General features: G+C 38.7%; 1 protein-coding gene across 1 annotated transcript; it reads left to right on the plus strand.

Annotated features, from left to right (window-relative positions):
- Positions 1 to 7,774: 7,774 nt before the first annotated feature.
- On the plus strand, positions 7,775 to 14,987 carry LOC121740400. Its single transcript, XM_042133083.1, has 10 exons — positions 7,775 to 7,867; positions 7,982 to 8,023; positions 8,895 to 8,926; positions 9,307 to 9,346; positions 9,614 to 9,657; positions 9,781 to 9,829; positions 9,954 to 10,007; positions 13,028 to 13,212; positions 13,901 to 14,095; positions 14,835 to 14,987. The coding sequence occupies exons 1-10, from the start codon at positions 7,792 to 7,794 to the stop codon at positions 14,985 to 14,987; spliced, it is 870 nt and encodes a 289-aa protein (XP_041989017.1). The 5' UTR covers positions 7,775 to 7,791.
- The last annotated feature ends 145 nt before the right edge of the window (positions 14,988 to 15,132 follow it).

The following is a 15,132-nucleotide window of genomic DNA, read 5'->3' on the forward strand; positions in this document are numbered from 1 at the left end:
TGCCTTCGGTCGAGCACTCGCACATGGGTGATGCTACTAGATTAAATCCGTAGAGTTTGGCCTTAAAATTTCCATGACCGGTCAGGAATTGAGAAACGCAGTGATCAATATCCATCCAATGTTTGGATAGCCGTTCACGAATATTAGGGAAAAAATTATAAAGATGTCGCCCTTTGGTGGAACAGTCCCATCGCGTCTGCCATTCGGAGATTAGGCTTTGCAAAGAGTTTTCTAAAGGTTCAAACAATCTTGCTATTTTAATTTTATCCCGAGCGCTTAAAAAAAACGGGTTGTCAATGTTTTTATTATGATAGTACATTGTCGCACGACGCTGAATCTCAAGGTCAACGGGTAAAACTCCGGCTAGCACGGGCAAGGCTTCGGTGCTTGTGGTTCTGTAAGCTTTGCACAAGAATATAAGAGCAAGACGTTGGCTTTGTAGCAACTTGCGACGAGCCGCGCCGATAGTTGCTCTGTCGGCCCACACGGGGGCCCCGTAGCAAATGCTGCCAAGGTAAGTAGCAGTGTAAATTAATTTTAAGGTTTTGAATGAGAGGCCCCATGTCGACGTAGATATTTTGGTAAAGGAGTAAAAGTTGCGTTTCGCTTTCTCACCGGTTTGAATTATATGTTCTAAAAATGTAAATTTATTTTCTAAGTAAAAACCAAGATAACAGAGTGACTGTTTGCGTTTAACGTTAATATTGTCAAGTTTGATGCTAGGGGAAGATATAAGGGATCCTTTTAAAAGAATTTGGTAAGTTTTTTGCGCGGCGAATTTCAGACGATTACGCTTACCCCAGTCAGATATTAAATTAAGACTACTGTTGGCTTTAGACTCAATTTCGGAACGCGAGTTTGCTTGAACGATAAGAAACCCGTCATCGGCGTAACCAACTAGTATACAAAGCGGTGGAAGTGGAAGACTTAACAAATCGTCGAATCCGATGTTCCATAATTTAGGCGAAATTACCGATCCTTGAGGGCAGCCGCAAGTTAAATCTTTGGCGTGTGTACAATGTCCTAGACGAAGCTTAGTTTGACCGTTAGAAAAGTAAGAATGTATTATGGAATAAATATTACAGTAACACCCTCGATTTTTTAGTTTTAATAGCACCATCGGCCACCAAGCATGGTCGAAGGCCCCGGAAATATCTAATGAAATGGCGACCACATATTTAGTTTCCGACAAGTTAACTATTTTTCTTACTTCTAACGCCGCGTCAACAGTCGATTTCCCGGCGGTGAAACCGAACTGATGGCTATGAAATTTAGGGCCACCAGGAAGCAGGCGAGGTACGATGAGACGTTCTAGTAATTTACCTAAGCAAGGCAGTAACGTTATCGGACGGTAAGATTTTGGGTCGTCAGGAGGTTTGTTTCCCGCTTTAGGTATTAATTTTATGCAACCGGAACGCCAAATTTTTGGAAATATACCTTCTGCGATACATGTTGTAAACATATTGAATCGATGAATTGGCCGCTAAACATGCTTGCTTTATCATAATATTCGATATTTTATCCTCACCCGCAGATTTTTTTATAGGTAAAAGGTTTACTATTTTAATAAACTCCTCCGAAGTTGGTAAATCTGAGACCGGTGTATGAATGGGGTCTAACATTCTACTCCTAATGTCGCGTTGGTGTTCATCATCCAAGGAGGGCTCGTCGTCTGGGATGAGAACGTTTAGATATGCCTTCGCCGTTTCCTCTAAACTACAAGTGTAAGAGTTGTTAATTTTAATATTTGAGAAAAAGCTTGGCTCATTACTGCTATTGGGTTTAAGCTCGTGGTATAAAGAGGACCAGGGACCCTCTTTATCCAGTCTATTCGCGGCATTCTTCAGCACATTATTTTTCGCTAACGTAACGGCGGCACGATAGCGTGACCTTGAAATGCGTAGGTTATTTAAACTAATTATATAATTATCATCCGAACGGTCGAGGCCAGATTTACGAAGATTATTAATTTTGCGCCTGGCCCTTCTAAATTCTCGACGAAGATTAAGAAGTTTACTGTTCCACCATTTACAGTTGTGATCTTTTTTAAGAGGTCTACGACCCAAGGCTACATCGGCACAGTAAACAAATGTGTTTGTCATAATTTCCGCGCACTCATTGACGTTTAAATCCGGCCGAGTGAAGTCTCCGGCGTGAGCGGTAATGAGGGAGCGGAATAATTTCCAATCGCCGTTCTTAACATTGTATTTATAGTCATTAGAATTGACTACGGTATCACTCGGGACCGCACGAGAAAACTCGTACACCAGTAAGCGGTGATCACTACATGACGCATCGGGAAGGACACGCCAACTCCTAATCTGGACGTACGCGCTAGATAGCGTGACGTCAATCGACGATTCGCCCGTAGGGCTACTAAAGGTAGGTGGTGCATCGGGGGTGTTATGAATATGGAGGTTAAACTCCGCAATAAAGTCTTCTACAGCGGTACGTCGGTCGCGGTCAGTGTACCTAAGCTGGCCGTGCCATAAGGGTGAGGATGCATTAACGTCGGCGCCTATAATGATTTTATTACCCGCAAGAGATTGTAATACGCGTCGAAGTTGATGTAAATGGGGGCTTACGGAATCCGAGTACTGAAAGTAGCAGCTTACAATGTAAACTCTAAACTGAGGACCCGATACCTCGGCTACCGCACAGTGCGACGTCGAAAGGTTAGTTAAGGCCGTGATTGAAAATCTGGACTGAGGTGTGTATATACCCGCGCGAGCTAGGTTATTCATTTGTATCATTTTCGACCGAGACGACGCGAGTTGATATTGTTCTTGAACAAGTACTAAGTCCAAATTGTAATCAGAAACTAACTTTTCTAACTCTAAAGTCGCGTGCTTGTTATTATGGAGGTTTAACTGTCCTATATTTAAACTATCCATACCTAGTTGTTAAAATGAGTTGCTCCATTTTAGTCTTATACGTTGGACAGTCAGGGGAGCCCGTGGAGTGGTCGGAGGGTTTTTTATAACGAAGGCAGCTACCACAAACCGTTTTAAAATTGTCTTTATCTTTGTTGGGGCACGATAGCGAACTATGTTTTCCTGCGCAGTGATAGCAGCACGGATTAGGATCGCGACAGAATTTAGCGACGTGTCCATACTGTTGGCAGTTGCCGCAGCGGACGAGCTCGACGTCGTCCACGAAGCGACACATCGCCCAATCGATGAAAAGTTTTTCTTTTGAATCGATCAGGTGTTTACGCACTACAGGGTCTAGTTCAATGCCTATCCATTTCCTGTTGTTATAATCTTTATTTAAAATACGACGCCTTACTATTTTTGTTGTGCGCAAAAATTGTTCTTGTGACATATTAATTTCGCCGTTTATATTTTGGTTGTAAAGTGCGAGTAAGAAATTATCGTCCGTCATATGTTGCGGTACATCCTTTACTAGAATACGCGGGTTACGTCCTTTTGGCGACTCAAGTCGCAGACCGGCCGATTTGAGTGCTTCCACCGATTTTAATTTATTGACTTGCGACTCGCTAGTTAGTCGCAAGATCACACCCGAATTGGCGGTTTTTTTGACGCCGTGAAATTGGAAGCCGTCGGCCGGGTTGATGACTTTCATCAGAGCTTGTTTAGTCTCCGATGACGATTTTAATTCCGCCGATTTTTCTTGTGTCGGATAGGCAATAACGCAAGGAAGTGGTTTTCGCGTCTCGACTGGCGGCACTGACTTAGCAAGTCTTAATTTAAGCGCGTCCGAGTAGGAGGCAGAAGGCGCGGCGGAGACTGGTTGTATTACGGGATTAGTTTTAGCAGCCAGTAATTCGCGTTCCATATTGGCTACCTTGGTTTCCAAGGACGAGTTCTTAATAGCGAGGAGTGAAACGATTGTAGTTATTTTTTGTGTCATACTCATAATTTCTGACTTATTGGCAAAATTATTGCGACGAGATACGGTATCGTTTGCGAACTCATTAATCTTTGCTAAGTATGAGCTGGCTTCGCGGACAAGCTCGTAATAATTGCAAGCATCGTCGGATGCGCGGCTTGTATCTAACAATGACGTAACGGGGGACAGCTGCGGCTCGTCCCTAGTGGGTTGGTGACGCTTCTCCACGGGTGACAAGGAGGAAGGGGATAATTCCGACAACAAACGTTTACCGGACGAGTATGTCGGAGAACGAGGAGTTTTGTCACTTCTACTAAACGGGTTTGTATCTTTATCAGGCGGCATATTATTTTGGCTCGACATTGTGTGTTAATGTAAAATTTAAATGTACCAATTACACTTATTAATTTACTTTAGACGTAACAAAAGTTTAGCTTAATAATCACAGTCAGCTGATCGCAAGACCGGCCGGCGCCGCGCGAGCGGTACCGACACACACAATATTTTACCTACCTACAATTCCCTAAATAAAAAGTGAACAAATAATTTACTTACCGAGTTAAATCCAAGAAAAAAACGAGCAAATGTGTTAAAAAACTTACAGTACACGTAGATTACACCGTTACCTAGCTATTTATACACACTCAGCACGAATTCAACGATTTAAAAACACCGAAAATAATTTTTAATCCCGGAGCCCACGTCAGACGATGTTAACCGTTCGGTGTCCGCGGGGGGAGCGGTGTGAGCGGACGTACTGTGAAAAATTATCCGTTTGATGCGAGACGTACGATTCCGGCCTGTGGACGCTTAGCTTTAGGGGGTACGTCACAACTGGGGGCCTACCACCACCTCTACTAAGCGACACCGTTTGACAGATAAGCATTTATTACTTTAACGTCAAGCAAGCTATCTTAAAAAAGTTGATTTTCACAATGTTTTGCATTTTTTACTGTTTTTTTAGTAAAATTATAATTAAAAAGTGAGTACGGTAACGGCCGCCGACTGCCGCCGACTGCCGTCGACAGGTGACGCCGACACGTGCCGTTCGTCTGTAAGAAGCCTTATATCATTCTGAAAATCGTCGCCTTTGGGCCGGGACACATAAACAAGATACGACGTCGTGTCGTACCACGTAGCGGCGTCGTTTCGCCATGCGACGTCGCGTCGTGGAAATTTACGACGAGCATCGTAAAAAACTACGTCGCAACATCGTAACGTGCAACGATACACGGCATGACGTCGCGTCGTAGAAACTCACGATGCGTTCCTGTGTCAGTGCAGCCACAGTTGTTATTGAAAATTCAAAGATGACGCATCGTGAGTTTCTACGACGCGACGTCATGCCGTGTATCGTTGCACGTTACGATGTTGCGACGTAGTTTTTTACGATGCTCGTCGTAGATTCCCACGACGCGATGTCACATCGTGAAACGACGCCGCATCGTGGTACGACACTACGTCGTATCGTGTTTATGTGTCCCGGCCCTTAATCAATCTTATAATTTTTAGTTGGTACCAGCTAACTTAAGCGTATGTAAGTTATATGTGCAATTTACCGCATTATATATACCTAACCAATTTTCTGAAATCTGTAATTATTAAGCATACCAAAAACCTTCACGGTGATTACTGTGTAATATTTTTAAAGGAGGATAATTTTGAAATTACAAAATTAATCTGTATTCAAATTTTAGTATTATAACAATTAATATTATAGTCGATGTTATCGATGGGAATACAAAAAAATTAAATAAGCGCATTTACCTTGTGGGTATTTAAGTCGCAAGTTCAATAATTAGAATCATTGTCAGCGTTTTCATCCCAAGATGATTTCCAAGATCTGCGTAATATTGTGTGTTTTATTTAATTTTGGATCTTCGTCTATCGTGTACATAGAGAAAGAATGTCCCGTTGTCGCACCAGTTCCGAAGTTGGATTGGAAGGGCGTAAGTGTATTTAGTGACTTTAATATTATGAAATATGAAAGTAGATAATATTTATTATTTAGGAACTCTCGTAAACGGATTAGGGCCAATTCAGACCGTAACGCGTTGTGTAGGTGCATTTCATTTGTGTGGATCTAACAGACTTGTCTGACGTCCCACGCAATCTAAATCTATCAATTATTCAATAAAAATTTAGGCGTCTACGCGTCGCGAGGTCTGTTTTTTTTTATGAAATAAGGGGGCAAACGAGCAAACGGGTCACTTGATGGAAAGCAACTTCCGTCGCCCATGGACACTCGCAGCATCAGAAGAGCTGCAGGTGCGTTGCCGGCCTTTTAAGAGGGAATAGGGTAATAGGGGAGGGTAGGGAAGGGAAGGGAATAGAGGAGGGTAGGGAAGGGAATAGGGTAGGGGATTGGGCCTCCGGTAAACTCACTCACTCGACGAAACACAGCGCAAGCGCTGTTTCACGCAGGTTTTCTGTGAGAACGTGGTATTTCTCCGGTCGTGCCGGCCCATTCGTGCCGAAGCATGGCTCTCCCACGTATAAACCCTTATTCTATATTTAAATACAAATAACTGCAGATAGCACTGTAATTTGTTATGTACAATTTTAACATGTTGTAATATTATCAGGTGTTTGCAAGTTGTAATATTAATGGGTCGAGAAAATTGCTTACAAGAATACGTGTTTTTTAAAAATTCGGCGTATTTTATGTACTTGCCACTATTCCAGAACGACCATCAATGATAGAATCATTGCATTCCATTCGCTTCAAGTCTCAGACACTTTATCATTATCTATGAAACGTCTTCAAAACGATTTTTATGAAACAAAACAGAGAAACGATCCAAAGTTTTTGTTTTCAGCTTTCAGGCCTGTGGTACCAGCAAGCGAGATACGACAACGATTACGAGATCAAAGCTCATTGCGACCTCCTGAATCTTATGACGGAACAGAACATGTTCAATCTCACCGAATATCACGGTGACCAGCCGTGGTCTTTCGGCGGAGCACTCTACCCAGCTGCTAACGGAACCGGTGTGGTCTACTTTCATTCTTCCATCTACAAGAAGATCGAGCATACGGATAATATACCCGTTGCCATTCTCGCCCTGGACGTAAACAACTACGCTGTCTTGTACGACTGTAAATACGATGAGGAGACGAAGAAACGCCACGACTACCTCTGGATCCTGACCCGGTCCAAAACCTACGACGGCGAAACTAAGGCATTTGTGGACGATTTTCTCGATAAGACGCCGTTTTTAGACAAATCTAAGATCCTTTGGCAGGACTTCTCGCCTGCGTCATGTAATGTGTGAATAAATGTCTTAAAATAAAATGTGTTATGAAGACTGCTTCATATGAAAAAATTAAAATAATCGACGGAGAGCTGGCGACCAAATCGGTCATATTGTGGCTTTAGTTGTATTGAAACTCCGTTAGCTGCTTCCCTGAACAACCTTTTCTGATAATCTGCGTGCTGGCAGGCCGTGGGCGGTGGGTGTAATGGGGTGGGGAAAAAATAGCCCCCCCCCCCCCCCCCCTAAACGACACTATTCAGAATATAAAATTAACAATAACAATAATCTACAGAAACTTAAATAAAAATAATTTAACAAGTATTAAGTAGACTAAAAAAAGGAAAAACTAAAAATCCTGTTGTATTAATATTATAAAATATATTAAGTATATTATTACCTGTGTTATTACGGTCTAAAATAAAATAAAATAAATAAAATATCTTTTTATTCAAAATAGGTATCATGATACACTTTTTGAAAGTCGAACGAAGAAACTACGTTGCCTACCACCGGTCTACAAGCTAACTAGTTATATGTTAGGTTTAATTGACATAGTTTGACACGATTACTAAAAATAACGTAAATGAAAACAAGGAAAATAACAGTTATAATATGGGTTACAGTAACATTACTTATAACTAAAGCAAAGTAATTCTGACCAGAGTGTAGTGATGAAACGAAAATGATACCATCAAGACGTTCAGTGATTTTGAACTTACTAATAATTTTGTACTTTGTCAGTCTCAACGCCGTGAAAGGTAAAAACAAAAAATTAACAATAAGCATTTCACTTTGCTAATAAAGGAACACAATATAAAAAAATAAATACAGTTTACTTATGGTTTACTTACATATCTTTTTTTTAATAACAGGCGACGTCGAAGACAAAGATGTCAGAATCAAAGTGGTAAAAGGTAAAATATATTCGTATTCTTATTCTCGTAATATTTTCTGATTTGTGAAATTACTTACCTAATAGGTAAGCTAATAGGTAATTCATTTAAAATAATTTCAAATAAGTAATTTAATGATAATTTTTACCCTATATTTTGTGAAGTACTTTTCTAATATCGAATATTTGAATGCCCGTTTTCACCAACAACACCTAAAATTTAGGTGTCCCTTAAGCCAATATAAGGGGCACCTAACGTAAGTTTTGTTTCAATAATTTAGGGGATGAATCAATGATATTCTATGTTACTAACGTAACACGTATTTTAGAAACTCATTGGGATGAATTGACAACCCCGTAACTCTTAGGTGACGTATATCACTACATAGAATAACACGAAGTCGCTTTTTCTGTCCACATGTCCCTTTGTTCCCTTTAATTGCGGTTTTCTTTAATAGATAGAGTGATTAAAGAGGAAGGTTTGTGATAAATATGAAGATATTTATGGGAGTTCGCTATTTTACAAGTAAAATATCAGACGGCCATTCGATAACAGATCCATTGTCAAGGCAACCGTCATCTAACGTCGTCGTCGTTGCCGCATACGTCACCTAAGTGTTCCGGGGTCGTCAATCCATCCCCTAAATTATAAGGGTCACCTAATGGTTTGAAGGATGAATCGCATAATAAGTTGTTTTAATCAAAATACACGTCACCTAAGTTTTACGGGCTTGTCAATTCATCCCCTAAATTATAATGGTTTAGGTGTCACTTAAACGTCGGTGAAAACAAAACTTGCGTTAGGTGCCCCTTATATTCGCTTAAGGGACACCTAAATTTTAGGTATTGTTGGTGAAAACGGGCATAATCTAATAAACTTTAAATTATTTTAGGTGACAGAGGCAAATGTAGCGCAAAATTTCAGGTTAGAATTTTTTTCTTAATTATTTATTAAAGCTAGCTGACCCGGCAATGTGCAACTGTTGTTTTGCCAAATCAATTATTTCTAGTGTCAATATAAAAATCGGTCAAGTGCGAGTCGAATTCGCGCACGAAGGGTTCCGTACCGTTATTGAGCGAAAGTTGGCAAAAATTGTGTTTTTTGTATGGAAGCCCCCCTTAAATATTTTTTTTAATTTTATTAATAATTACTAAAGTACAATTAATATAACTAAGAATTTTGTGAGTATTTCAAAATTCAAATACCTACCTGCTACCATTATTGATTACGAGCAAAAAAGGCCAAAAAATCACGTTTCTTGTATGGGATTACATCACCTAATTTACATTATTATTTTCCTTTAGTTGGAAACCATCGAGGAAACTTGCAAACATAAGGAACCCTGTAAGTCTAAAATATTATGTTATAATTATTATACTACTATAGCTTATTACAATATTATTTAAGTTTAAAATACCCGGTTTCTGAGGAGTTTTAGTCTCTAGTTTTTTTGATTAGCTAGCATCAGATTATTAACCAATCAACAACTTTGATTAATTCCCGCTAAAAATCCTATAGGCCATAAGTAATGTTGGCTAGGTAATAATTTATAATAACAATTCAAAGTATTCAAAGTAATAAAATTAGTATTACCTTTATTCTAATTTCTAGGTCTCCAAGGACCACCAGGACTACCAGGGGATAAAGGGCAAAAGGTATGAAAATTTTGATATGAAAACGCCAAAAAAGTATTAAGTATGAAATAAATTTACGTTAAAAATTGAAAATTAGATACTTAAATATCTCAAACATGGAAAATATTTTTGTTGTGATTTTAGGGTGATAAGGGTGAAAGAGGTGAAGCCGGCGAAAGGGGGAAGTGTGAAGGTAATGTTTTATCAATTTTTAAATCCCCTAAATATTGACTGAACTACTCAAGTTTTTAGAAGACATAAAGTAAAACGTCTGTCGAAGTGAACTGTACTGTGTTTGCTTTATTTTTTTTTTTCAGAAAAAGGGACAGAAGAAAATCCGGTCACAAGTTGCGTTGATTCTGATAAAAATGGTAAAAATAATTAAAGTCATGTTTTAACTTATAATACTACTAGATGTCCCGCGCGGCTTCGCCCGCGTAAATTAGGAATTTTACAGAAACCGTACATTTTCCCATAAAAAAATATTTTCCCCGTTTTTCCCGCATTTTCCTGAGTTTCTTCGGTCGTATTAGTCTTAGCGTGATAATATATTATATAATATAGCCTATAGTCTTACTCGATAAATGATCAATCTAACACTGAGATAAGTTTTTAAATCGGACCTGTAGTTCCTGAGATTGACGCGTTCAAGCAAACATACTCTTCAATGTTGTTATATTAGTAAGTACCTGATGGACTTGTGTTACAGGTACCAGACAACGGAAATATATTTAATACTTTTATACTATACATATATTTAAGATTTTTATTATATGATACACATATTTAATACACATCCATGACCCAGGAACTTTGAAAACTTTTTGTTCCGTCGGCGGGATTTGAACCCGCAACCTCCGGCTTGAGCTACCAACGCGCTCACCACTGAGCCACAGAGGTCGTCAAACTATTTTTAGACATAAAATAAAGATTTTTTTTAATTATCGCTTGACAAACTCGAGTCTCGATCTAAAAGACTATGAAATGGTATAATATGGTAGTGATGATGATGATGATGATGATGATGATGATGAATGTAATTTGCATAGTAGCATATGGTTCCTGTTCTTAAAACAACGCCGAAACTCCCAAACTTGTATCTATAAAGAATCAAGAGTTCTCTCAGCACCTTCCGAACCACGGTATACCAGGTATATCTCGGTGCAAAATCTTACTTGTTGGTAGCATATGCTTAGAATACTTCTCACGTAACCGAAGTCACCACACGTTTCCCTATAAGTTTTGAGGAGTTCCCTCGATTACTTATGGATCCTTCATCAGATCACCACTTTTGTGAATATAAAAATCGGGTAACATACGGCGGAGTAATCGTTGAATATAAGAAAACGAACATAACACCTCCCCCATTTTGAAAGTCGGTTAAAATTGTAGCCTATGTGTTATTCTGATGTATAAGCCATATTATTGTAAAGTTTCATTAAAATCCGTTCAATAGTTTTTGCGTGAAAGAGTAACAAACATCCATACATCCACACATCCATACATCCAAACAAACTTTCGCCTTTATAATATTAGTAGGATGTAGCCTATAATATATTATCACGCTAAGACCAATAGAAGCGGAGCAGCATGAAGAATGTTTCAAAATCGGGTGATTTTTCCTATTGTGCTGCGTAAACGATAAAAGTTTCGCAAAAATTGGCAGAATTTTCTTTATTTACCCATGAATTAGTTACCCTCTCGGGTCTGTGGCTGTTTGGTTGTTCGTTTTGTTCGGTGTTGCTATGTGTCTGTGCGGATGATTTTCTTGCTCTCTGTATTCGATGCCTATCCCTATTCTGGCTGAGGCGAGCCTCACGCTCTACAGATGATTCTCTTTCTCTCTGTATCCGAATTCTATCATTTTTCCGACTGAGGCGAGCCTCACGCTCTACAGACGATTCTCTTTCTCTCTGTATCCGAATTCTATCATTTTTCCGACTGAGGCGAGCCTCACGCTCTACAGACGATTCTCTTTCTCTCTGTATCCGATTTCTATCACTATTCTGGCTGAGGCGAGTCTCACGTTCCGTTGACGATTCTTCATCTCTTGCTGAACGTGCTCTTTTGGCATTCACTGTACTACGACCTAAGCAACAAATAACCCAATCGCAAAGCAAAAACAAAAGTCCGTTTTTCTAACGCAAGTCAAATATATTTTTATCGACAATTCAGAAACCAAAGAACCAGAAACAATGAATATCTGAAAGAAAGCGCTGTGGTTGCTCCTCTGCGTTACCGTCTGCACAACCACACAATGACGAAATACACTATCTACTACAATAACATAAGCCCGAAGCTTATGAGAGCCCCCGGCCGGTTCTGCCGTAACCGCTATGTCCCTCGGCCGCCGCCGCGCGACATATTTTTTGATTCCGCGTAAGTTTATACGTTTGAAAACTTCTAAAGTATTGATCGAAATTGTATAGTGTAAAAGACAATTATAATCTACATTTAATGTCTTAGCTTCCAAACATGTTTATTTGGATAAGGGTTAATGTTGTAAATTGTTAAAATCGCTTCGTAAATAAGCCATTATTTTTCGTAAAAAGTAAAGAACAAAAATGGCTATTGTGAGTTATCCCTAAGAAATAGACATATTCCATCGCGGACTTTTTTGTTTACCTAATTAAGGTGTACAATACTGTAGTACATTATTTTGATCTATCTCGTAGGGTTTAGCCAGCGTTTGCAATATAAACGCAAAAAAATGAATTTATTTACGACATAACATTAGAAACCTCTAAAATTATCAGTGTTTCTCTACCATATTATGCATATGTTATACATATAAACCTTCCTCTTGAAACACTCAATCTATTAAAAAAAACCGCATCAAAATCCGTTGAGTAGTTTTAAAGATCTAAGCATACATACACACATACAGACAGCGGAAAGCGACTTTGTTTTATACTATTTAGAGATTTATATAACAATTTTAATTTACTGATTAAAATTGTTATATAAATAGTATTATAAGTTAAAACATTATTTTATATTTAAAAAGTAGAAGGGACATAATATCGTACCCATCGCTGTAGCCCGATGACACAGCGGTCAGAACGGGTATGGAATGCCCATAATTTTTAAAAACTCTTAAATAATATTATATTTAGGGCCTGTTTCACAACTTCCTGATAAAGTGCCGGATAGGCTATCCACAAGTTATCTGACAGATTATTATATATACTTAGGGCCTGTTGCACCTCTTCTTGATAAGTGCCGGATAGGCTACCCACAACTTTTTTTGACAGATGGAGTATGGAGTTTCTGTCAAATAAGTTGTATATAGCCTATCCGGCACTTATCAGAAACTGGTAAATCAGGCACTTAAACAATAATTAATTATTTGAAATATGTCAACAGTTAAAAATATACTTTTGTTTTTTAGATAACCCATACATCTTTGCACCATCTCCTTTCAAAGTAAAATGTGATTATAATGATAATAGTATTAACTTTAACAATACCAAGGACTTGATAAAAATAGACGAAGTCTACAACACAACCAAAGAGGAACCATATTGGCTGTGGCCTGATGCGATTGAAACGGACTTTTTTGAAAACTTTTATGGGGTAAGAAATTTAATTTTATTATTTTAACGACACTAATATTTTTTTAGGTTCAAAATATATACAGGGTGCAATTAAACCTTCCTGCCAAATTTTGATATATTGATTCTTGTTAAAAATAAAAATACACGTATTTTTTTTTTATAATCACTCAGTACTAAAATGTTGAGAAATAGCTTCCGAAAGTTATCCTAAAAAACACTACAATTAATGGACACGACGCGTCGCCCGCGCGTGATGTGACCCCGCGTTACCCGCTCTCATTCCCCCGCATCGCGAGTGACCGTTCTGCAACGATTTTAAAAAGGATAAAATATGTAATTGAAAAAAAAAAAAATAACATCCAATTTTTTTTGGTAAAATGGACTCTCCTAGTGATACTTAAGCCCTGGAAAAAATTTGGCAGGAAGGTTTAATTGCACCCTGTATAAAGTAATGAATTTTCTTGTCTCTTGACCTTGAGGTTCATAGTATCATCTGCAGGTGTAGCATGGCCACCATAGAAACGGTTTGTTTCTACGAAAGAATAGACAAAGTGACAGTTAGACAATGGAAATCCGCCATTTTGTCGATAAAATCTGTCAGTATGTCGATTCTTCCCCATTTCTACTGTTGTGATGCTAGCCCTGCAGATCTAGAAATACAAGAAGCAAGTATTCTATTAACAATAATGATATTTTATTTACTTCAGTTAGAGAAGTCGCAAGTATCCCACCTGATCTCAATATCAGACAGAGTGACCCTGAACCTGATTTTCCACTGCAACAACTTCGAGCTCAAGGACAATATCAGGATACTGTTGTGGGACAACACCCTTGTCGGCCAGAATCCTACTCCTACTTCGCCCGTCACTTACACTGTGCCTGAGGATGATAACAGCTGTAAGGTAAGAGGCCGCTGCTGTCTGCTATGCTGCGGTGCGTCGTTACAGCGGCGACACTTCGACGATTTAGGGTCAATTCAGCCGCAACGCGACGCGTAGATGCATTTCTAAATTTGTGCTGAATTGACAGATTTCAATGAATGGACGATTTGCAAATACATACTTCAGAAATGCATCGAGGCGTCACCTTGCGGTCAGAATTTTGACCCTTCTGCCCGGTTTTTTGATAAAAGGAAGTTGTTGATTGGGTTAACTTTTTGACTCCAGCCAATCTAAAGCCGGAGTGAAAAGCAGTCCTGTCAAAAGAATTACTTAAATTGGCCATTAGTCACGTAGTAAACATTTTTGGTAATTTGTGGTTTAAGGCAGATTTACACCGATTTGTTTTATAAATTAGCCCTGCGTTAAAATATCATACCATTTCTTCCTTAAGTAGATCGAGAGAAATAACCAAAGATTAAGTTTTATGGAAATAACATTATACGATTAAATAACCGAGGGCTAACTTTAATCTCGGCTGGCAGCAATCTAGCAGGTTTTGCCAGAGATATTGTGTAACAAAGAATTTGTAGGGATTTCTTTGCTCTGGATGTTTTGTGACACATTTTTTTGGGTAAAGAAAATGTTTTTATATTAAAAAATATTATACATTATATATGCAAATTAATAAGCGCTCGAGTATACGTTTCATTAGGTTGTTATTTTGGGTTTGCCCTGAGTGTTTGTGTATTTTTTTTTTCAGAACTTTCGCGATCCTGATCTTGATGACTGGCGAACGGCTACTATTACCATAGACACGTGGGCAGGAGTGGCAAAGAACTTTTATATACCTGCAAAAACTTCCGATAAAGAAAGATTCTATATTCAATTCAAGAATATATATTTCTATTTTTGAATAAATTACACTACTTTTTCTCGGAATACATCCTTTATACACTGCAAGTATCTGAAAATTGCAAAAAAAATGCGGGCCTTAAAGCAATTTCAAGCTGTCATTATCGATCATGGCTTGTAATTTATATTATGACCTGCAGTGTGAG

Source organism: Aricia agestis, chromosome 3 (genome assembly GCF_905147365.1).
Source record: "Aricia agestis chromosome 3, ilAriAges1.1, whole genome shotgun sequence".
Lineage (NCBI taxonomy): Eukaryota > Metazoa > Arthropoda > Insecta > Lepidoptera > Lycaenidae > Aricia > Aricia agestis.

Bases quoted from the DNA above. Each gene is read 5' to 3' on its own strand.
- LOC121740400 (XM_042133083.1), top strand. From the start codon at position 7,792: ATGATACCATCAAGACGTTCAGTGATTTTGAACTTACTAATAATTTTG. The intron at 9,658-9,780 runs GTATGAAAATTT...TTGTGATTTTAG, and splicing joins CAGGGGATAAAGGGCAAAAG to GGTGATAAGGGTGAAAGAGG. The intron at 13,213-13,900 runs GTAAGAAATTTA...TATTTACTTCAG, and splicing joins TTTTTGAAAACTTTTATGGG to TTAGAGAAGTCGCAAGTATC.